This window comes from Apostichopus japonicus, chromosome 8, assembly GCF_037975245.1.
Source record: "Apostichopus japonicus isolate 1M-3 chromosome 8, ASM3797524v1, whole genome shotgun sequence".
Taxonomy (NCBI): Eukaryota; Metazoa; Echinodermata; class Holothuroidea; order Aspidochirotida; family Stichopodidae; genus Apostichopus; species Apostichopus japonicus.
The window spans coordinates 23,808,690-23,834,076 of record NC_092568.1 but is presented as its reverse complement, the minus strand read 5'-3'; the positions used below and the strand labels follow the sequence as shown (position 1 = coordinate 23,834,076).

The 25,387-nt window shown below is 37.4% G+C and overlaps 2 protein-coding genes across 2 annotated transcripts in view; both read left to right on the top strand.

Annotated features, from left to right (window-relative positions):
- Positions 1 to 73: 73 nt before the first annotated feature.
- LOC139971162 (pre-mRNA-processing factor 39-like) lies at positions 74 to 12,818 on the top strand. The gene is made up of 15 exons (XM_071977400.1): positions 74 to 292; positions 916 to 1,085; positions 1,590 to 1,715; positions 2,520 to 2,635; positions 3,073 to 3,240; positions 4,087 to 4,369; positions 4,882 to 4,992; positions 5,355 to 5,519; positions 5,738 to 5,864; positions 6,845 to 7,053; positions 7,748 to 7,807; positions 8,125 to 8,306; positions 8,788 to 8,868; positions 9,443 to 9,623; positions 10,150 to 12,818. Exons 1-15 carry the CDS (start codon positions 235 to 237, stop codon positions 10,213 to 10,215), a joined length of 2,103 nt encoding a protein of 700 aa, XP_071833501.1. The 5' UTR covers positions 74 to 234; the 3' UTR covers positions 10,216 to 12,818.
- A 1,655-nt stretch (positions 12,819 to 14,473) lies between these two features.
- The window catches only part of LOC139971167 (WD repeat-containing protein 26-like), a 47,452-nt gene continuing 36,538 nt past the window's right edge, over positions 14,474 to 25,387 (top strand). The window contains exon 1 of the mRNA XM_071977405.1: positions 14,474 to 15,351. Within this exon, the coding sequence (XP_071833506.1) occupies positions 15,101 to 15,351 (251 nt within the window). The 5' untranslated portion in view covers positions 14,474 to 15,100. The remainder of the gene's footprint in view (positions 15,352 to 25,387) is intronic.

The window sequence follows — 25,387 nt, the reverse complement described above, 5'->3', positions numbered from 1 at the left end:
GGCCTTAGATTCTGGTCAGGTGAGCTACACGCGGAGATTTGATTTGAAGTGTGCGCAAAATGCGTTCATTTATCTAAAAGTATACAGTGTACACGATCAACAAGGCCTAGTCAGTAACATCACATAGCAGCCATATGGGACAATGCCATTCATTGAAAATTCAGAAGTTCAACGGTTCAGAAAATTAATGTAAACCTATATAAATTTGTTCTTACAGTTAACTAGCAGATAACCATGTCAGATATACCAAGTGAAGCAGACCCATCTAGTCCAGAAAAGGAAGAGAAGCAAGGTAAATTTCAGGTCTACAGTGTCTAGGCTATAACTTATAACGTGTAACTGTAACGGATTGGTACTTGTACTTGTGTTAGACCTAACATAGCCTATAGCCTAGGCTTAGCCCAGGTGATACAGTAACATTGGCTAACCTATGCTCGTTGTCCTCCACTGAGTTGCGGTACAGTGCTAATTCAGGAATTGACTTTTTCTGCCCAGTCTTTGTAAAGTGGTCAATTTGTTTTCGGAAAAGTACCTCAACTTCGTGTCTATAGGCTAATTATATTTTCACCCACCTCATTGTAAGTTAGGCCTACCCTGAAGTTAGACTTAGAAGTTAGACTAGAAGAAACATGTATACTAATATTACTAACATACCAGTCATTCTTCCAAGCAACAGTACTATTACCTCTTCATTTATTACTTATGAAGTAGAAGAAAGCTGCACATGACCTCAAATGTGCAAATTTATTTCACAAAACCTCATCCCCCTCCCCAATATGTCATTTGCAGCACAGTTGAAAGATTCCATAACTTAAAATCAAACTGACAAAGTTGATAAACTTGTGTATCATCAGTCAAAAGAAGCATGGATCCAAGAATGCAATAATTGGTATTTTTGCTCTTTTGTCCTTTCAGCTGATAAAGAGAAAGACAGCTCAGATAAGTCATCAGATGATGAAAGTGAAGAAAATAAGTCCAAGGAGCCTGTGAAGCCTCCAGAGTTACAGAAATATTGGGAAGCTGTGAGGAACCATCCTGGAGACTTTACAGGCTGGACATATCTCCTTCAATACGTAGAACAGAAGGTAGATTAGAACCCACAAGTGGAATGTGTCTGTGGTGTGCCTTGTGACATTCCAGAACTTTGGGATTGAGTTGTGTTGTCGCCAATTCACATGTAGACCTATTACAAAGGTTATAGAAATTGAAAACTAAGCCAAAAGAAAGACTTAAGTTTCAACTATATTGTATGTTGGTTATAATGTAAGTCAGTTAGAATTCTAACTTTTGAGAGTTGCTATCTTAAAGACAAGTCTTTTTCATCCATCTATGAAAAAATGTCCTAATAGACAACACTAGAAATATTATATGCTTTACCTTGATCATCAATGAGAAATCAAATCAATGTTTTGTCGACCAGTTGGCCTGCTTCCAAAATTAGCAATGTAGTACATCACAGTTTTGTGTCATTTGCAGATTTTAACTGTGTGTAATGTTGTATTTCATATTTGGAAAAACCTTGATGTGAATTCATTTAGCATTAAAGTTATACAATCTTGGTGAAGAATTCCCCTTCCTTCTCTCCTCAGAACATCATAGGATTTTACAGGGAAGCATTTGATGAATTTTTTCAACATTATCCCTATTGCTATGGATACTGGAAGAAGTACGGTGAGACAGAAAGGAAGCATGGAAACTCTGCTCTTGCCTATGAGGTAAAACTCAAGCTAACGGCTTTGGATTATCTGGAAATTCTGTGTGGTGTTTCTTTTGGCCATTTCAGTTCATCCTTTGCAATGTATTCACCTAATTCTATGTTGTTTTCTCTTGTTTTCAGAAAACAAAACTTCTCCACATGATACGCCCTTTCCAGCCAAATGGCAAAGCTCTTTCAGCTAATATCATACCAACATTTTGTTTTTATATTCAATGATCAAATATTTGAGTTTTGGTCAAATTTTTGCTCCGGGCATTGTCAACATTTGCTCCCCCATTCGTACATTTGTTCTTTAAGTGATTTGGAATGTCACAAGAGAAAGAGCTTGTCTTTCGCGCATGTGGTGGAAGCTACTTAGGATGGGCGGAGTGAGCATGGGATGAAGACGCTGCTTAAAGGTGGTACCCTCATCCATTATTCTTGATATTCGTGCATTGTGAATTTGAGATCGACATATACCCTACCATAACCTTTTGAGTGGCGGAAGGAATGCCTCCTGTTGGAAACCTCATAACCTGATTACACACCCTCTTCAAATTGTTTTGCCTTTGTTTGGATTTTTAGCAGTTCAATGGAAACTAGCAAAGCACATATGTATACTGATTTTAGCAGATCTATGAGATTGGAGCTACTCCTGTAGAAACTAAAAGACTCGACAAATGGGATAAAGTAATCAGATTTTGGGTTCGGCAGCAGGCACACCTTCCTTCTTGATTTGGAACATTTGACACAAAAAGTAGGAGGACGTTAGATGTAGTATGATTCGGTTTTGTTTTATTTATTTTTTGTTATCTGGATACAGGTTTATGAGAGAGGTGTGAAGGCCATACCTCTCTGCTCTGATCTTTGGATTCATTACATCACCTTCCAGATGCAGAACCTGCTCAAAGATGAGAATAGAGAAGCAAAAATTAGAGAGTGAGTTCAGCATTCTTTTGTATCCTGCAACTTGAAAAGTGAAGAAAATCTTTGCCTGAACACATTTCATGACTTCTAATAAAAGCTTTCCATTTTGGCAAAAACAACAAGTTTTGGGTCCAGAGTGGTCAATTTTCTATGTAAAGATACTCTCATGTGATTTGTTAATATCAGTTTAGCAATATGTGGTAAGTTTTTGTCGTCTACATGTCTGTTTGTTTGTACATTGCATTCGTACGTTGCATTTTAAGAAAACAATGCATGTCACTGGTTTGAAACCTTGTGCTAGCAGGCTGTAGCAGCTAGGTCTCCTTACGTATCCAAAGCAAAAAAATTTTCAAACTTCAAAAGGATCAAGTTACTTGTAAAATGTATGTCATATATTCTGTCTGACATAATTTGAACGTTTGATTCAACCTTTTTTTCCTATCCCACAGATTGTTTGAGAGAGCCATCAAGGTGTGTGGTCTCGATTTTCGGTCAGACAAATTGTGGGAATATTACATCAAATTTGAAGTGCAGCACCAGCATTTCACAAGAGTTACAAACATTTACGACAGGTTGTTAAACATACCAACGCAGCAACTCTCAACTCACATGATAAAGTGAGTACTTTCTTATTAGTACTTCTAAGGGGCTCAAGTGATAACCGTAGTATAGGTATATTATTTTTATTATGGACACTTCTGGACACTTCTGTGACAATTCAAGCTGTTTGCCTCAGTGTGGTGAAAGAAACAATCATTTTGCATGTTTTGTGGGGTTTTATGACAGCTTACCACTTAATTTTACAATTTACAAGCTTCAATGCCCTTGGAGACAGTAAAGTTATGAAATATTAATGAACTTTTGAAAGATATAATTTTTGGAGCTTGGTTTGCCAATGTCCAGGAATTATGAATTAGTGTTCAAGGCATATTGACTTAAGCAAAAAGAAAATTGTGTTGAATTAATTAGTTACGACAAGGTAACATGTCCAGTCAAGTATGGTCACTCCATTGCTGAATTTGAAGAGTGTTGTAAGCAAGGGTTGGTCCAGTATTGGAATAAATGTGATCAGCAGTTTTGAATGAAGAGGGGCACTGTAAGATAAGCCACTCAGACAAGAATTGAGACTTGTTTCTGTGATGTGAGATGACAAGCATTATAAAACGTCTTTGGAGTTTGGAGAATGCTGAAATTAAGATTAACTCGGTGGATACTGGATACACAGTTTTAAATTACAAATAGCTGCTGTTAATGACAACGGTACCACAAGGTTAACCAAAAAGACAAGACATGACAATGATTTGATAACAGTTATTTTGAGCGGTTGGAGAGATCACTACTAAATTGTTATATGTAAACCTGGCACCCACCTGGTATCTGCTATTCTTAATCTGCAACTGGTTTTGCTGTAGAGTTGATATCATGCCACTCACCCAATTTGTTCTCTTCCTCTTTTCAAACAGATTTAAAGAATTCATCCGAAGCCATTCACCAAGAAAAACACTCTCGTTGGATGAATTTCTGAAGCATAGGACAGAGTATGTGTCCAATAAAGAGAATGGTGACGTGAGCACAGAGAATGGGGTAGAAGGTATCCCAGGCATAGAGGCTCTTCCTGGTGAGGATGGTCCCCCTGGAGAGGAAGTTGAGATGGTAGAGGAAGGGGACTCGAAGGAGAAGGAGGACCTTCCACCGGGAACTGATCTGGCACCTCCTGGGGAAGATGACAAAGAAAAGGAGGAGTTGGTAAGAAACTCATCTTGGGATGTTTTTTTGTTTTTTGTGTCTATCATCAATGATTAAAGCTTAAAAGAAGAAATCAAGGTTTGTCTCTCAGCTTTAAAGGACCTTGCTAAGTTGCGTACACAGCGTTGCACTATCAAACAAGCACACATGATAATTCAGTGGCAAATCTCCCAAAATGTTAGCAAGGGTGCTCTGTTGTTCATATGAAGTTTAAAGAACATTTTATGATAAAAGTTAAACTTTACAACACTATGGATTAACACAGACATTTAGGCCTATACTGAGGTGCTGACGTCATAATTAATTTAGCCTTAAAGTTAGCATTTCCAGAGAGCGTATTTTGAGCCTGAATTTTAAACATTGGAATAGCTATACAATCATGACTAGCACTCAAATTTGTCCTCCTGCAAAAAATCTCTTATTGGAGATGTGCTCAAGGTTCAGATTCTGTCATTCGTTTTCAAGAAATACAAGATTTTTGATGGGGGATTTCTCTTTCTTATTTTGTGTAGTCTGATGAAAAAGAATTAGAAGCCATTAAGGAGCTGGCTACCAGAGTCAGAGAAGAGATATTTACGAAAACAGAAGAAGAGCTGAACAAGCGTTTGAAATTTGAAGAACAGGTAAAGTTACTTCACAGTGTTTTTATATATCTTAAGTTTTGTATCCCTTACATTGTTAGTGTGTAATGTTTCCTTGATTGGTGCCAGGAACTTAACGTTTGTCTTCTCTTGTCCTTGGAAGGACTGCCTGTTTCCATAGAGCAGCTGAAATCAAGTCCTGTGCCTTTCAAAATATTTTTATTATATTGATTTCTAGATTTTGTAGTTCATTGGAAAGAAGATACAAGTGTTAGCAAATGATGAAGCCATCTCCTGCAACCCTTCCGATTAAACCTTAACCTGCAACCCTCTCCCACATATCATTCACCATGGGTTACTTTCACCTATTTACAATCTAATCTGCTTTTTTTTTATTCTTTCAGATTAGACGTCCATACTTTCATGCCAAACCCTTAGAGAAAGGGCAGATCAAAAACTGGAAAGAGTACTTGGATTATGAAATTGAAAATGGTTCCATGGAGAGAACAATAGTCTTGTTTGAGAGATGTTTGGTTGCCTGTGCTCTGTATGAAGAAATGTGGTTAAAGGTAACCATTTGTGGGCTTTATCTCCAGGCAGGTTGGGCAAAGGGGTGGTGTCAGGGTCAGGCAAGATATTTGAATTCTTCCTTACAACCCCCTCAAAAGAAAAGTATTTCTAAAGACCCAATTTATAAACAACCCACCTCTCCTTTCTCCATGTGAATAGTTTTGAGAGCCTGTCTGTTGATTCTCACTTTCAATTTCCTTCCTTTCATGTATCCCAGTATGCCAAACATATGGAGACCACTGACCCGGAGGCCGCCTCTGAAATATACCAGAGAGCATGTACCATTCACTTGCCCAAGAAACCTATGCTACATCTCAAATGGGCAGCCTTTGAAGAGAGCAAAGGTACAGTTTCTGTTATTTCTACAAAGAACTAAATCCTGGTGCAGCCCTGTGTTTTCGGTTTTCCTCTGATGCTCCTAAGTAATGTTAATTGTTTTATAAAACTCATGTTCTGAATTCTAAAATGGAATGTACTCTACTGCAAAGAAGGTGCATAGATGTTGGATTCGCAGATTTACAGGCCAATACATGATATTTCTTGAGTGTTGTGTGTTAATGTAAAATACACTGTAAGATATGGCTTTCACATTAGTGATTTCAGTTGCTTAAAATACTTCATTATTACGAGACTGCTTGTATGTAAGGCTTGTTGCTTTTGTTTAATTGGAAAGGTGGCACCTTTAAGACGTTGTTCAGTTCCGCAAATGACAGAGGATTAAGCGTTGTATCTATCAGCAAAGATTAAGTATGGACACATCATCATTCACAGCTAGCTTGCCAAAGGCTATGGTTTAACCTTTGAGTGAATAGTGCACATTCTTGTTGACATAATTTTAAATTGGCATCATCACTGGCAGGTCAAATCCAATCATGCTGAGGCTAACTAGAATCAAGATAATTGTCTAAAGTGTCGTGTGGTCACACTAGTATTTCTTTAAACTTTATAAGGAAACTGAATAGCTGTTGATGATACATCACTGAAGAACTAAATGTGTAAGGATTTCGTTTGTAGCAGACTAACAACAATAATAAGCATAAGTGTGATAGTCAAGGAATTAATTTTCTGATGTTTTGCAGAGCAAGGTTCTATGCCTAATGTGCAACAAATTGCAACTAAGTGTTTACGTTTTGAGCAATGTTGTATGCAACAATGACATTAGTATTTTTAGTATTCTATGAGAAACAATATTCATTTTACTGGAAACCCTCAAGTAATGCTCTTTATGGTCCTACAAACACCAAAACAGTTTTGTAACTTGTTCCTAGATGAACTTCATTCTCTGACCATTTTAACCTCTCCCTTCCCCTCCCCCCACCTCCAGGTAACATCGACGCTGCTAGAAAAGTCCTCTCTGATGTGGAGCAATCCATCCCAGACCTCGTCACTCTGACCCTTGAGAGGATCAACCTGGAGAGGAGGCAGAAAAAATACACCAAAGTCACTACAATGTTCAAAGACAAAATGGAGGCATCCAAGAAACGAGATCATTTGACGTTCTTTGCATGTAAACTTGCCTGTTTCCTCCATAAGGTTAGTGTGGGGTTCTGTATACAGAATCAAAGTATGCCAGTGAGCATCTTATGCCTTTCCATGAAATTGGTGAAACATTTCATCTTGTTCAATTTGTAATTGGCGGTCCTGTTAGTAAGTTTACCCTAATTAATCGTTTATTCCTCATGTGCGCCTCCCTGTTTATGCCACCAAATACAATAGATAGTTGCAAATATTGTAGTGTAATGGTGGTGAGGAATTGATAAGTGTAGCAGAAGGGATGTGGAAGTTACTGAAAGATGTGTGCATTCTACTCCAGAAAACAAGTTTGAAAAAACTGAACCATTGCTTGTAAAAAAAAACATTTAAAACTATCAAGCCATCAAACTTTCTTTACAGGAGACTTTCAATATATTATGTGTTTGTCAAATTTTTCAAACAAATGTTTTGGCGACTCTCCAAAATATTTGGCGACCCTTAAAAAGGGTTGATTACCCAGGGTTGTAAAGGAAACAGAACAAAAGTTGTGTTATCTGCAGCTAAAATAGATGAATGTCACCTTAAATATCTCATGGAGAGTGGGCAAGATGTGTGGGTCATTTCGAGAGCTCAAGATATCCAACTCTTACATCTCTAACAAGGGGCCTAATTCCTCAATTTCAAATTACTAAGCCAGGAGACGAATTGAACACCACTCTGAAGATGAATTTCCTCTTTGTTGTTTTATTGATAGGTGGTTGGAGATCTTGAAGCAGCCAAGGAAGTCTTAAAAGGTGCAGTTGACAACAATGGAGTAAGTATGGATGCAAGCTATTTTTTTAATTTACTATGAAACTGACTGAACCGACAAGTTTTGGGAAGGTGCAATAATTAACTTGAAATAAAGAGTAATATCTGTATCAAGGTTAATGTCCTGATCACAAGATCTCCAGGATTTTGAAACCAAGAAAGATGATGCAATGGGTACAAATAAATACTAACATTTAACGTGAACGTTGTAACACATTCATCCTCAAGCTAACCACCACCACCAATTTGATGAATTTGAAGCTTTTACATTTCGCCATTCTGAATCCATGTGTGAACTATTCTTGTAATTCTTCTGGGTAGATAAAAGAGGTACTTTACATGAAACTGGTGGACTTGGAGTACCAAAGGACGCCAATCGACGAAGAGCAAACATTTCATGTCTTCCAGGAGGTCTTGGAGAAAGATCTTCCCCTAGAGACCAAGGTGATGTTCTCAAAGCGAAAACTGGAGTTCACCAGAGACTTTTGCCAAGATGTGAATAGGTATGGGTACTAAACTGGACTTAAGTTCCTGTACTTTTTATTGATTCACATTTTTAGAACTGGATAATGAACAAGTTCAGGTGTAAAGCCTTCCAACTTCACAACCAGGTTTTTTTATTTGTGCACGTACCCTGAAGTTGAGGAGTGAATGGTGCAGTTTAATTTGACATATTTCGACTTTATTTACTGGTATTGGTATTGTTAAATTTAGAAAGCGACTCTCGTCAACTTAGAGAGGAGGTTATGTTAGAAGTAAAAACACAAAGAAAGAAGAAGAAGAATAAAGTAGCGTTTGGCTAGTTCATCAAATCAGTCAAGCACATTTAAGCCTACTTATGAAAAGTGCAAAAATTTAACAAAACTGAAAGTCTTGTATAGTTTTGTATTTTGTGTAGTTTTGTATTCTCTGCAGCAGTGCACACCCTTGTTGTTGTTGTCTGTAGAATGCCTATGACGTCGTTGAGTTCCATCTTGTTTGCAGATTCCAAACCACACTCGAGGAACACAACAAACTTGTGAAATCTCATCAGAGCTTATCGAAGAAGAGAAAACACACAGATGAGTAAGGATGTTATTACTTCTGAATGGTGGTTTAATCAGAGTACACTAAAGATGAATGTGCTTTCCCTGTTTTGGCTCCTAAACTTATTAGGGATGGGAAATGGTGGTGGGAGGTGGAGAGGAGGGGGTGGGGTGGAATTCTTTCTTCATCAGCTGATAGCATATTTCCTATTGCAGAAGTAAAGTCTGTGCAAAATTTGTCATACTTATGGTCATGGTGTTTTGGCTTAATTCATTGGTTGGTTTATGAACTACTAGTGAAGGCAGTGTAATCATTGTTTTGTTTCTGCTATAGATAACAAAGACATACTGTCCTCCAAAGACTGCCAATGTAATGGAGGACTTTTCTTCCCCCTTCCGTCAGTTTTGGGCAGGGGGAGGGGAGGGGCTATTTATTTTTTTTGGCTTGGAGGTGGGCTAATTACAATGATCTACTGTCCTATTGCAATTGGGATATTTGAGAAAGTTTCCTTTCTACAAAATGACAGGATCTATTATCCTACTACAGTAGGAGTATGTTACTAATTATTATTGTTTTTCTTCTAACTACAATGACCTATTGTTCTATTTTGCAGAGGAGGAGACAGTGGAGACCAGAAGAAATCCAAAGTTGCCAGTGACAACAAAGCTGAGGAAACAGCCTCTCAGGGAAATTACAATCAGTCTGCAGTGGGCTTCCCGCAGCCACAGTACCCACAGTACCAGCCGCAGGTGGACCAGAGTTATAACTATCAGCAGCAGTGGTCAGCCTATCAGGTGAGAATAGAAAGATTTATCGAGAACTTCCTCATTAAGCTGTCATTGTGACTGAATAAACTTAACAACAGCATATGGAAATACCTTCAAAATAACCGCCAATAAATAGTATAAATAATGAAAAGAACAAGGTAATGGACAGAGGAAAGTACAACACCAACAAGAATTGGGAAAAATACAGTCCCCCTCTACACTCCTTCCCCTACACTCCTTCATTGCTACCTAGCATAATCAGGGAATAATTGATCCAGTTTTGCCAAAATGCTATCCAGCATGGTCAGATTGCTATGAAATTGCAAAGATGTATAGCAGTTTTTGTGCCCAGGAACCATTGTTTTGATAAATATAAATTGGAGAGCCTTCAAAACTGCTACAGGAAATTAAAACACAAAATGATATCCCTAATAATGTGTAGCTAAGAAGGGCTTTCAGTGATGTTATTGTCTACTGGGGGATAAAAAGAAAAAAACTGTGATATGAAAATGTATTTAACTAGATTTAATCTCCTTAATTTTCAAAATCACAGAATCCATACGGATACCAACAACCTCAACAATGGAGCAGTTATGGCTCTGGCTATTACCCTTCTTGAGAAGAAATAGTTATACACGATGGCACAGATCTAGGGAAGGAAGGACGAAACAACTGAATGCCAAGGGATGGTAGAATGAGAGATGAAGGAGACCGTGCTAATGCAAAGCATTGGGAGACCGTGCTGGTGCAAAGCAATGGAAAGATGGGTCGGTTCTCAGAGCAGCACTGATTGCAAAGGAGCCTCTTGTTTTGAAGAATACCAAAAGTACCAGACCTTAGGTTTATTCACAAGCATTATTTACTCTCCATTATGTTTAACTTCCACTATTTTTCTGATGCATACAGGTTATTGAATTTTTATGAACACAATATTTGTTTATCAAGCAATGTCTTTAAATTTTCCCCAATTTTTATTTTTATTTTTGGAAAGAGAGGCAAACATAATCCATAATCATTGGCATAAGTGATAGAGATGCTTGTGATGAGCAACCCGATCAATCAGATGAGGAAAACTTTATTACAGTATTAAGATTATTCTGCTAAACACTGAAGATGTGATCAAGTCTAAATGTGACAGCATCATGGAGCCACACATAGGGAAGAGATATTAAAGATTTTCTTTATTTATTACAATGTATTTCTTCTCCTGTGATAGTGGCTTTGCTAATGCTAAATACATTACCTCCTACTGGCATTGGTGTCAGTGCCAACACAGTTAAATGATGTACATTAAAACGAAGAAAAAGTACAGTTTCACCTACTTTTGGTGCCTTGTCATCGTTGGTTGATGATATGACAGTTCCTCAACATTTCTTCTTAAACCATGGTACCTCCCAAATGGAACAAGTCTTTCCTTAGTTTTTTGACGGAGTCCTTTCTCCACAAGCATCTCTCTCATATAACCTAAAGATAGTGATTTGATGTTATCCTCCTTTTAATGCGGCACGGATTCACTTTGGTGATGTAAGGTTTTGCCTCCTCAATTTCGGACAGAAATTGGATCTCATTTGACTATGTAGCATAAAGCTCTGTTTATTTTAATCCAGGATATGTACCGGCTAAATGTCAGTGGATTTTGCCACATTTTGCCAGCGGAAAGAAAAAAAGCACTGAATTGTCTGCCAGAGTAGACACATGTTGGATTTTTACTAATTCAAAGAAAATGCCACAGGCATTTTATTTTAGCAAGTAGATGTTTTATGCACTGACATGTCTTAGCAAATACTTGACTCAGCCTTAACTTGACTTGTTACAACTCTGGTAATATGTGTCCAGTGTTGAAACTAGGGATGACATGTAACATGGGAAGGTGATGTAGTGAACAAGTAACCTCAAGTCTTAAATTTAAAGTGCATTGACTTTGCTATCGGAAGAACGAAGGCCGTCACTAAAATAAGCTTCTGTGCAGTACAACTCTGTATAAATTGTTTTAACATGTTGAGAGTGACAAACAGCTTTATTATGCAAGGCTCTGAGGAACAGACACTGTTAAATTGCTTTTAGTACCGTTGCAGTTCCCTCTTTTGGCTTGTGCTGTCAGGCTGCAGTTCATTTAGTGCCCTTTGCTGATTGCTATTTTTTGTTAAACGAAAGAAGGAGATGAGTAAAAAGCAATTTATCAGAGAGATGAAATGAATGGAGGCTATTGCAGAGGTACTGCAACCTGTGAAAATGTGGAGTCAGCCTGAAATATGCTGATTCAGAAGCTACAGTAGATTACTAGGTTCCAGAAGATGCATTTGATGTGAGCAGCTTGTAACCTTCTTCTTATTAGTGCCTATGGTTTCATTGAAATTAGAAGAATATAATGGTTATTTGTACATAAACAATTTATGTTATCATAAATTTCATTTATTAATTGAAATGGTAAAAACATTGACATGTACGCAAATTTAGGTTAAATATCCACATGACTTACGAGAAAACCCCAATATTTTTCAACAACAAGAAACTTCAGGATATCTTTTGTTTTGTTTTGTTTTGAGGGATTTTTGGGGGTTTATTTCTTTCTGCTTTCAGCTTCCAGCGAAATTTTAATATTGATGTAAGATAATCAGAGAGAGGGTACACAATTTCAGCTCAAGTCAAGAAGTTTTTTTTGGTTGAGAAAGGTGACAGGCTTCATTGATTTTGAATATACAACGCAGTACCTAAAAGTCGTTCTGCAAGAACATTAATGTGATGCCTGCTGAATAGCAATTTGGAGAGAATGAGACAAAATCCTACAATATCACAAAATGTGATTCCATCTTAAGTATTGCAATGAACGCTTGCTATTTGGTTGTGGTTTCCTTTTTTTGTATGAACTTTACATTCCACTTTTAACTAAATTTTAAATTCCTTTATTTGCTCTCCTGGTTTGACGGATGAAATCTGAATACAATCTGCAGTTATATACCTTTTATCTGGATGTTGAAATGGAGATGGGGGGAGAGGTGAAGTAAATGTGTCTTGAGTTTGAAGGATGTGGAAAACTTGAGACCAATTTATTTTATGTTATGTGTGAATATGACTGCACAATATATTGTTTCTTTGTCAGAGGGAGAAACACCCCTGTTAGCTAGTAGATTGTTCACTGGTTGAAGGTATAACATTTGGAAAAGCTGATTTTTTTTCTTCGGTTATATATTTACAGCAAAGAGAAATAAAAGTATAAAAGTATGCCATTTGTGTTACTTTTCTTTTAAAACTTTTGATTGTCTTTTATGGTTGTGACCATTTGTAAGATATGGACAATATCTTTTGTTGCTAAACACAGAAATTGAAACACCTGCTTGAGTTTTTGTGGCATCATTCTTATGCAAAGAGAGAGAGAGAGAGACATTTTTGTAAGTGTCAAACTCCTCTGGGGACACTTAGTCCTCAGTTGCTCAAGCACACTTGTCTCTTAAAAGATTACTTCAGTCAAACAGTGCATGCAACAGTTTAGTATCATGTAACTTACAGCTAAATTTCAGTTACGTGAATCCAAAGGGTAACAGGGCAAAGAGAAGCTCATATGAACCCATATCAAATGTGATGATCAAGGATAAACACCGAGTTATGTCGAGCCATCTCTTTCCATGAGTGTACAGAGAATTACTCGGCAGGCGTGTAATAGTACACAAGAGTGTAACTGCATATCTGACCACTTTTTTCAAATACTGATGAAGACACCCAATCTTCATCACTGTGTCGACATGGTGAACACAGTTGTTTTGAAACCCCCAGCTCCCAATTTGCAAACCGGAAATACTAAATACATGACAGACTCCACTCAACAAAGCACAACAGCAATTTTAAATAAATCAGCTGACAAAACAACGGTCAGAAAGAAAATTATACCATGCCAAGTTCCTCAGTAGCCTCAGCATCCATCTTTCTCTGATCAGTACATGAAAGAAAAATGGGGGCACACAGCTCGACTAGAAGGAAAACTATGAATAATTTCGAATTCTTGGTTGGATGAGGAAAAATGTTGTAAAATTATGTCCCTCTCCGTTAATATTAATAATCTTGATAATTGCTTTTATTCCCGTAACAACAGTAGTCGTGGTAACTAACGCCATGGCTCTATTCAGATCGTTCTCCATCGGCGATTGAAGAGGTCTTTTCTCTGGGAGGGGGTGGGACATATATTTCATTTGAGAAAGCAAGCCGCAAAAAACAAAATTGTTCCGACGAGATCTAATCCTGTGTACTTTCTGTTTGCCACGAATTCCATTACTTGAATGTTATCCAACAAAGCGGTACTTTTGCTATTGTCTTTTTTGTTGTTGTAGGAATCGTAACAAAGAGGCACAACTAGTTTTCTTTGTATCTAAACGAAAGTCACATTTTTAATAGCAAAAGGATGTCTTTCCCCATTAGAAACGTGGGACGGATCAGGGCGGTACTGGAGGGGGCTGCGAAATTCCGGCTGATAATCAACCAATAATTATCGCTAAGTCGAGGTGTGCGTATTACGTCAATAGTTTTGATTCTTTAATACGAATTTTGATTTCTAGACAAACTTTCTGCTGACCATAAACATGGACACCAGCCTCGTAAATCTCTACACGATCATAACAACAGACAAGACATGTAAACAAACCCGCACTCATCAACGATTATCATACGTGAAGGTTCGAAATGTGATACTTCATAGATACAACGCCTACGATGGAGTTGTAACTTTTGGGCGTCAAGGAACAGAACCAACTCAGACCAGGGAGTTGTTATGGAACAACTCCCTGCTCAGACAACCATTACTGAATGAATTCGAACATGTAGAGCGACACCGCTAATGACGTCATGACAATAACAAACTTGCCCGGTTGACCAGCTGTACCCGAACTAACTGTGTGTAATGTACATACAAGTGTAGTTTTGAGGAATGCCGCCTGAACGTAATGAAATACGTACTGTGAAGAACTATTCAGTGGATGAGTCCCCGGTATTTCAGTAATTACGAATTCTTTTACGCTATTGATATCACTTCTTGGTCGTAACAATTCAGACGAATGCCCAACTGTTGTGGTATGTTACTGGAAGATTGTGGAATTGTTCCATCCGCGATTGTTCTGATTCCTCATAGCGCCGTCAAGTTTTACTTTTTTCTTCCAATCCTACGTTAGGCCAAAAGGTTGACTGCCAATAATTCGTTTAGGTATTAACTAGCCTAACGTTAGTCAACGTAGGCTAACTTGAAACGATTTCGCTTTAGCTAAGCAAAAGACACGGAAAATAAAATTTACTTTTCTTTGTTCCGTTCCCCCGAAAAGACACCAGACATTTATGTTTTACCCAGAAGGTTATTAGCAATTCTGGCCTCATCATCTGACTCGGAGAACGGTGGTTTGTCTCCGCCACCGGCGAAAAAACAACGCGTTTCTGCCGCAAGTTGTAGCACAGTGGCTAGGTCTGAGGTTGGCCCTAGCACTGAGGAGATACCTTCCCAATCAAACGCCAGTTTGATCACTACCATGGAAGCCAGTGGAGGACATTCCGGGCCCATGGTCCACAACGGCGATGTGCCGAGCAGACTAGAGACTAATGGAACTTCGGATGATAGAGATGGGTTTGCTACCAATGGAGATGCAAGCACAGAGTCAGATGAAGAGATTCTCGGAAATGGCTTCTCTTGTGAATCGATGGGTCCAAAAAAGCAACTATCAAGATCAGAACAAGATATTGTTCGACTTATAGGACAACATTTACGTGGACTTGGCTTCAAGTAAGTATGCTGTTAATTAACAGTCTCATTATTTATTCTTCATTAGCCTACTGCAGCTATTTGAATTATTTATTAAGAAATGGTAGGCCTATGTTGAACAGAGCTAGAGTAACTTATACAGGTGTTATATGTCAATCGCACATTGTTTTGAAAATGTCAAACTATAGAATTTATTGGATAATATGAGGAAAGGGCATCTGAGAATCTTGATGTTTGGATGCCCAGTCTTTTTCGACTAAAAGCTTGAAAGCAAATTACCTCTTGACAAGGAATGCAAAAGCTACAGTACTAGCCTAGGTAGGCTATATATTTATTTTGTCAAGTTCCTGACTTGATTGTTGCCACTAGCATCTAATCGAGAAGTTATCCTTTGGACACAGATGGAATAATTTTCTTACTCAACATCTACTTGTGTCCTTGTTTTCTTTTGACTGTGCTGGGCTGCACAGGAAACACACTTAGCCATCATCTGAAAATCCTATACATGTACTAGAGATTTTTGTTAGTGAATAAAAACTACACCGCCCAACAGTTAAGAAGGATTTTGCACAGTTTGGGAATATCATAGTTTAACTGTTAGTGATATGTCAGGGGGCTGTTGGAATATCTTCCAATGTGACTCAGTTAGAGTATGATTTATAGTGTTGACCACTAGGAGGTCAAATACAGTATCTCTTTGTTATCCAATCCTCTCCATATTTTTTTACCACAACCACTGAAGTGAGCAGCATTGATCAAAGGAAAAAGTGCCAGTATTAAGTTATTATCTTTAAATCTTGATCCTTTTGGCAGCAACCCTTTGCAAATTATGCCACCTCAATAAAAGAAATCAAAGGAATCACAAGTAGAGGAAAGCACTAAGAATGCAAACCTACCAGTGGTTCAGTGGCTATCATTTTCAGACTTACTCAAGTCTGTAATACTCAAGGGAACATTTCTTAGCTGCTTGAAACAGTTCTTTTAATCACAAGCGTCTCTATCACTTTCAACACAAGACCATCAGTTGTATTTGTTTTTTGCAGATAAGGTCTAGTAAGTATACTGTCCAGGTATGCTACAGTTGCTCATCCTCTAAGATACAGCAGAGGAAGAATTTAAACTTCATGTTCCATTGTTTTGAGAGTAAAGAACTACTATCTGAAAGAACAATCTCAGTGTACAGTGTAGTTACCCCATGCATCTCCAGAAATAAACTGCATGTCAGTTAGACATACAGTACTGTATACCACTTTTTCCTCACCACATGTTCAACAATAAGCACTTTTCTGTTTTCAAAGATTGGTAACATTTAGCACTGCACTTTGAGAACACCTGCATCCACATCTATAGGTAAACATACAATGGCCACTTTGTCACCATTTGTTCAACTATTTATGCCCCTTTCTAAATACCAAGATCGGTAAGTACTGTAACTTTCAGCACTGCACCCTGACAACACCTGCACCCACATAGTTTTGCCAATAGTGTCATTTTTGAGTGGTCTGGTTATGTCTTGCTTAGATCAGTTCAAAGTAGACCTACAGAAAGATATAAACTTCTCTATGTTCATTATGTGTCTCAATTTGTAAGAAAAGATGTCAAGTGATCAAAGCCACCAGAAAGCTGGTTAAACTTTTACATTCCTACAGTACTAGCCAATCACAGGTGAGCATAAACCTAGTACCCATGTACCAGGTATGTGGCTGTGGAGAAAGTGTCCAATGTGTACCGTCTACATGAGATACAGTGAATAACCATTTTTGTTAAAAAAACACACTATTTTGGCAATTTCTGTGTTTTTGATACTGCACCCTGACGACACCTGCACACACATAGGTTTGCCAACACCTCAAAAGTGGATGTTTGCTATTATCATAAAAATTCAAATTTGTGGTTGACCAGTTTTGGCTCACATGCTTTATGACCATGGATGAGACCTACTGTACTTTGTATTTAAGACGTTCTGTAATGTAGTTTATTATTTCTCATAGTATGTAATACTGCGTATATCCTTACAGAAATGGTGAAAGTTTGTTCCAGTGAAGGGTGAATGTAGACCTTGGCTTAGGATACCGCTAAGAAAAAGAAGGGAAATGTTTTGTTACTCAGGTATAAACATGTGTTACAGAATTACATTACTGTGTCTTACCAAGGAGATTCATCTGAGTCAATGTTGATATTCTACAATGTTTGTTCACTGATAGGATCTCAATAATACCTAAAGTGGCTTACACTTTCTATGGTCAACTGGTAGATTTTACAGCACATTTAACTTTAGAAGACCCAAATTTGAATGTGGATGCCTTTAACTGGTTGTTTTGTTAAAGTATAATTACTTTCAACACAAGGTGACATGATAGTGGTCATTCTGAACTGATTCATACATCATGTAATGGAACTATTTCTCATACTGTACCAGAGTAATAATTAAAAACAAATTAAGGGGGCTATTTGAGACTGAAAAAGAGCCCCTGAGTATGCCTGTGCGGGGACTATTTTTTTGTAACTTGCTAGGGCTATTTTATAGTAATATATTGTGGTTTTGATTTTCTGCATATCAATTCTTAAGGGGTCGTGGTCATTAACTTAATCAGCTTTACTATCTCAGAATAAAGTGGTTACAACTTTTAGTTAGTTTTATTTATTGCAGTAATTGAATGCTCTCATATTTTAACATCAGGGGGGAGGGGGGGGATATTGACATGTTTATTGTTAGCAGTCTACCTTTGCCGCTAGTACTATAGCTGTGTAGGGGTTGCCCGTGCCTACCCAAGCCATCTTGATGTTCACTATACATTTTTGATTGGTTAATATAGGAACAGAAGATATTGATGAATGCCTTCAAAACACATTACGTACTTCGTGAGCTCAAACTGTTCCCTGCAATAAGTAGAATTTAAATGGTTTCGCTGTATGTTTATGAACGCTCTGTGAAGTTCGTGAACAACCTCTGCACATGAAATCGACTCGAATCGCCCTTTGCCCCCATGTATTTCCGACGCTGTACTGTACCTATGACATTACAAGAAACTACTATTTAAAGAGGAATATATGTTGTATTGAAAGAGACATGTCTGTAGTGTTGTTTCTGTTACTTTTGCCAATTTTGCCTTTTCATTCAACGTTTCCCGTTAATAGTACTACACACTCTATAGTTGCATGTATAGATGTGCTAAATCTTGTGGACACCCTTTTTGCACTTTCTTGAAAGATGAATCTGTTATCTTGGTGGTACCGTTGCAACGCAATGCAGATTTCCATGTCGATATTGAACAACAAGTTCGTTTTTTGTTATCACAACGATATTGGGATATATCGGCAAAAACTGAAATTCTATTTGTAGTGTTGCATGCTCTGTTTGGTCAGTTATGTTGACGGAACTTGACGATGGTTTCCATAATCAGCAATTGCACTTGTAAACCTGATAGTCTAAAGTTTGAAATTAAAGATGGTTAGCTACTAGCCTGTACTCCTTAAATTTTTGTCAGTATGCAAATACAAGTCATTAGTGAAAGTGTTCCACCTTAAACACTAAAACTCATCCCTGGCTGACTGTACTGTCTCCACACATCTATGGTGAATTGTATCTAATGTCACATCCAAAATCTACAACAGTAACACTGTATTTCTTAGGCCTTGAACACCAGCCCTATAGAGTATCATTATAACTAAAACTGCTTGATATTTAATTCATTTAGTATTTACTCTACAGTATGTACGATGCATGTATCTAGTATAGTTACAGTATGGTCTACTATAACATTGTAGTTCATCAGCTTGTACATGTAATCAACCAATCCCAATTGCCTAGATGAGCCTCTCCACAGACTTTCTTTTCTCTTCAGATCTACATGTGTTTGGTCCATTCCAGACCTCATTTGGGATACAAATATGAACAATCTTGTCAAAATCATTACTTAGTGAAACATTTCTATAAGGTGTCTTAATAGTTGGACTTTTCAACAATTGCAATCAAAGAAGGGGGGGGGGGGGGGAAATTGGCAATGTGCTCAGAAAATACAGCTTGAAGAAGAAGGAAATCCAATCATGATCTGAAATTATTTCAAATCAAGTGTTTGATGAATAAGTGCCTTCAACATCTACAGCAAGGCTTGTTCGGGTCTTCGGTCCTGTATGTGAAGGTACGTTAAACTGTGGTATCTCTCAAATAATTGAAATAAGGTGTTTTCTAGCTGTATGAGAAAGCTGTTCATCAAAATCATGAATCTTGATCACATCAACCAATGATCATGAAGTGAATTTACATCTCCTTTAGACATTCAATGTAAAGTGAAGGAAATAAAACCACCAGCAAATGAAACTTTTTTAGCTCTAACCCAAAGTGCCAGCCTCTGTTGAGTCATATGAAACCACCTCAATATCAAGTTAGTGATTGAGGTAAGCTTTATACACTACAAAGATAGATCTGCACAGATTGAATATTTTCACACATGTATCATGTGCTAAATAGATCCTGTATACACTACAGTATTTTGTCCACAGGTACAGAACAGTATGTAATATGTTTGGCTGTCTGTAGTATACCAGGCTGTGGGAAGGTTTAATATCCAAAGACAGTTGCTCAAACACCGAAGCTAAAATTCATTTCATACTGGATATTTTATTTAATTATGTACAGTATATTCCTGCAAATATAACCCGTGATCATCAGTTGACATCTTTTTACAATGCGAAAATGACTTTTGAAGATGTCAATATAGATGTTCATATTTACACAGGATACATAAAGTATAATTTTAATATCCATACATTTTATGATATGTTTGAAACATTGCAATGGAGCTTAGAAAGTACTGAGATCTTTGTTAGGAGTTTGCTAGGATGAGGAAATTAAATTACTGAGAGTATAGCAACATGTAGATAAATTCTAAAAGCCTACATGATCTGTCTTGTAAAACTCGACCTCACTTCGGAGTAAAATGTGAGATGCTTTAATTGTCCTGTACTACTGCTCCCTTAACACTTTAACTCTTGAAAAAGATCGATTTCAGTAAGTTAAATCTAAATATATGACCCGTCTTGCGATTGTGTATGGTGTGACTCAATGTCTACAGTTAAGTACGACAGTGTATGGTATTAAGATTGCTGTATTGGTGACAACATCATACATGCAATTTACTGTGCATCATTTTGTACAAGGTTAACAGATATTACAGTAGTGTGTATGTGCATACACTTGGCTACAATTATAATAAGGAAATAGCTTTGTGGCACTCTGTGGTTGAAATGTCATCATTGTTGCTAGGATTATAATTCTTTATAGATCTTGGTCATTGCATATTCATAAAGTGAACACATGAATTGTAGTGACATGGTGTCCATCCAATTAGCTCGAGTCAGTTTCATAAACGTTCTACATAGTTTGGAAGACATATCACATTAACAACTGACAGATTTGAAAGAACCAAAAAATCTGCAAACTACCATAGAATGTACATTCCTGTAATAGAATTTCTTGTGAAAATGTATAAAAAAAAATTAAAAAAGAAAAAATCTTTTTGTATGTTACTAAAATGTTTTGCCCTTATTGATGCAAATATGAAATTAACAGTTCACTCAGTGTCATGTTTAATGTCAAAAATAACTATTTTGACGAAAGACAAAGATGCATGCAAAGCTGTAATATATTGGATACCATTTGGCAAAAATACGCTGCTGTATAGTTTACCGAGTGTGTTTCAGGAGTAATTTTCAGAATTGTTGTTGTTGTTGTTTTACAGTAGTACCATGGGTGCAAAATGGCAAGTGGCAGGCTTTTTTCCCCTTTGTGTTTAGTTGTCAGTATGATGTTGATTGTGTACTTATTATCCAAACTAACTTTGTATTGATTTACAGTACATTCATTGACCATCCATGACAGCATGTTACAGTACGTACAGTATGTAATCAAACATCTCGGTAGTTCCCAAGATGGGATTTACTAGTCAGTCAAGTTGAACAAATGAATAACAGAGAATGCACAAGGGGAATGCAGCTAGTGATGCCGCCTTTCAAACTGCTTTTGCCACCAACTGGCCATTTAATTGGAAGAAAAGTGTCAAATTCATTGTGAAATATGATCAAATAAAAAATCATTTCTCTAAAAGATGCTGTAGGAAAACAAACCGCAGACTAAAGAAAAGTTACTGTGCTTAATGGGAAATGGAGACCTCTGGGGTACATCTGCATAAATACTGAAAAAGAAAACCCAAAAGAAGAGGAAAAAGCCAGCAATATTACATTTTCTATAACAGCAAATTTTGCCAACGGAAAGGGTTGGGGAAAGGGAACTGAGAGAGAAAGGAGCCAGGAGAGAGGGACTGTTCACTTAGGACTAGCCCACAAATAGTGGATTTGTCTCCCTGCTCACTCGTTTTGGCTATAAACCTCCCCCCTCCCTCCCCGCCCCACCCCGCCCGCCCCGCCTGCCCCGCCCGGCTGATCCTGTTGACTTTGATTTATTGATAGGTTGATTGAATCGAGTAAAATTTGCTGGTGATGTACTACAGTACAGTACAGTGCAATGCTGTACAGTGGTTTTGCCCTCTCTTGTGCAGGTTCATGCCATTGTATTTGGCTCAAGACTTTTAGTGAAATAATTATAATATATTATATATAATAAAACTTCTCACATTTCAGAAGAAAAAACAACCTGTATGAAGTGTCAACTTAAGTTGTACTCTGAAATTAAAAATGATGTAGTATGTTACCAGGTTTCATGCCACCCTCCCCCCCCCCCAAAAAAAAAAGAATGGCTTGTTACTGACTTTCTACTGCTGACTTTAAAATGTATTTTAGCTCAATTATTTTATTTCAGATAATTTATTGCAATATGTGTCAGAAACCAATTTTAAAATTCTAACTGCTGGTGATCTCAAACTCAGGTGGTTCTTTCCTTTTGTTAGTTTTCTGTTTGATGTCCCCTTGGTGCTCAGCTCGTGCTGCGAGTAAGTCTGTGTTTTTGCTTTGTTTATGATGAGAGTGCAAAGTGCAGTATTACAAGGTTACTTCTGTGTACTACAGTACAGTATAACATGCTGTGACTTATGCAGTCTGCTTGATCCCTATCCAGTTCTCTATAGAGTATGATTCAATATATAACTCTACACACAAATGAAACAAGGCCATCTTCAGACTGAATTGTAAATTAGTAAAAATTAACCCCAAAGCATTCAAATCCCAAACAATTAAAGGATGTAATATTTCAACTGAGAATTGTTTCAGTATACAGTGTTTTGTGCATTGTTTTGTACAGTACTAGCACACTTCTCTCTGGTGCAAAAAATGTGGTACCCCTCATTCTCAGAGCTCTTTGGTTATAACTGCTTAGCTGCTTCTAACATAAATACAGAAATCCTACCATGTGGGAAGGAGGGAAGGGGAATGAGGGCAGGGAAAGTAAAGGGGATGGGAGAGGTGACAGAAGAGGAGATGGGAGGATGTGGAATGAGGAGTCAGATTTGATTGGCCAAACTTGATGCCAGATTTGAAAGACCAACAAGATGTTAATGGATGAAAGGTGATGCAATCTGAATGTACTTTGTAAGACTACAGAATGATAGAATTGGAAGTAATCTAGGTAGTTATAACTGGTTAGTGACCCAGCTAGAAGTGGGTTAATGGGTGTGCAGTGCTAAAATGTTTCCAAGTATATAATAAAGAGAATAGAATCAAGTTCATTAATTCAAGGCAAGTAAGTGTTGTACTTCCTGTTTAGCATGGGCACCGTGTCAAAAGTGGATGCTGAGGGGAGCTGCAGTATGCTGCATCCAGGCTGCATAGGATGTCATCGTTAGTGCTGTTGCAGTTTCACACTGCTGGGCTGAAGAGGTAATGCCAATTGTTTGATATTGATTCTGCCTTGATGCAGGGCATTTGTAGCTGCCACAGCATTTCATTTTGAAAGAGAGCTTAAACTCCCTGAGTAATGTGATGGAAATAAACAGTCTAAGAAAACGTCAAATTTGGTTTGTTAATCACAAGTTATATGAAACACAGTCATAGCAAAACAGCTCCCTGGTCTGAGTAAGTTGCCTTTATCTGCTAATATAAGCATGAATACTGTAGGTCAACAAGGTATCATGTATGGCTACTTCATTCCCCCCATTTTCATTGCTCTTATAAAGAACAATCTTACAAAGAAATGCTTTTAAATCCAATATCCAATTCAAAGTGTCATAGCATTTAGGATTTGAAGTCTGCAAACAAAAGGAATTAGCTACCTACGTTAATAGATTTGTACATTTTTGAATAATTTAATAAAACTTTTACAATTTGACACTCTATTAAAATAAATAGTTTATGATTTCCAGTCTGTGTTGATAATTAAACTGATGACTTACAAAGTCAAGCTACGGCTGTATTTAATTCAGGATGAAGAGAGAGAGAGACAGAGAAGAGTTTTAATCTTGGATGACATTCTTACGAAATGACCTTCGAGGAGAAGTTGGTTTTTGTCCAATAACTTCAGTATCTGTCCATATTGTGTATTAACCTGTACAATGTATTGATGCATCTGTTAATATTTACTGCACTATACTTTATGACTCCTGTAGGCCGTCATGCAAAACAGGTTCATCTGTTGAGATCGGTACTCTTGCTGGTTAGAAACTTACAGTCAGTCAGCGACTAATTGGGTACCGTAAAGTCGGTTGCACGCGCCAACGGTTGGTGAGGTACTCAATGTACAGTAGGATACCAAGATGTAAAAATAATAAAAAGATTAATGTATTGCTAATTTAACAGCTATGCTTGTTTGCCCTCAAATATATACATGTGTGATCTATTCTTAGTTTAAGGTCACATCAGACTAATGTATCCGTTCTGCGCACAACACTGATTAATGTTAATAAACGGTGACTAGCTTAAATTCACTATGTATCTATGCTAACTGAATTCTAATCTTGATGCCACACAAATTTTTATGTTCATTGTGATAAATTTCAAACAGTGTATTGATACTAATGTTGTAGTAAACAACATGTCATTATGGTTATGGTGGTTTTTCTTTATTCTCTATGATTTAAAGGGAGATCCTGTTTTGTACTCTGGAACAACTATAGTTTTTTATTATTTGGAGATGAAGCTTCAAAACTTGTATTAAAATAATTACCTTTAGTTATCTGAGTACTTTTGGTTATATTAGTTGGAATCATAAAAATTTCCTCATGCTGTATTTATATCTGTATTTACTTCTGTATTCACTGGAGTTGCCTTTGATGTCTGATATTTACTTTGCTCCTCGCTTACCTGTCTCCCCTCAACCTTGGCACTCTCTTTCTACCGCCCCTAGAATGGGTGAGCATTGACCGGAGAGGTCAGGGCATAGAGGACGCACAGTGTTAAAAGATAACCAGTTCATTCTAGGCACGGTAGAACAAAAGTGCTAATGTTGTGGGGAGACAGGTAAACTCGTCCCTTGTAAATACCCAATCCAGTAAGCTTAGGAATTTCATATTTGATTTACTGAAATATTTTTGTTAACGAATCAAACTGTAATTTTCAAAACAACTTTAACTTACAAGTTACAAGCACTGATGATGAGTCAGTCAGTCAGTCAGTCATTCAGCTAAGTATATACTTCTATCTACCTCCAAATTGTTGGAGAAACTCAACACATGTGACCATGTTCATGCTTGCATTAATTCTGCATAGTATATACTGTAAAGTAAAAGCAAAGATAACAGCAGTCTCTTTTATGCAGGTTGAGTAGCCTGAAAGCAAGCGTAGGTTTGAGAGGTCCAGTGGGGGAGTTTTTTTGAAAAAATCCCTGTCTGGATTGTTGATCAAATGTCGGAAAAAGAAGAAGTAGAAGAGTGATTAAGTATTCCAAATCATGCCCTTAGATACTTTAATCAATAGATTGGCAACCTCAAGAGTAGGTTGGGGAAAATAATTGACATTTTGTGATTTTGTGCAGTTCAAGCAGATCATACACTGTATGTAGTGTAGTCAGTTGTACAGAATAGAGATCAATAGGAATGTTGCAATCTTTTGTTGGCAACTTATGAGATACATACAGTAAATTATCTCAAAGTGACATAATTGCATTTATTTC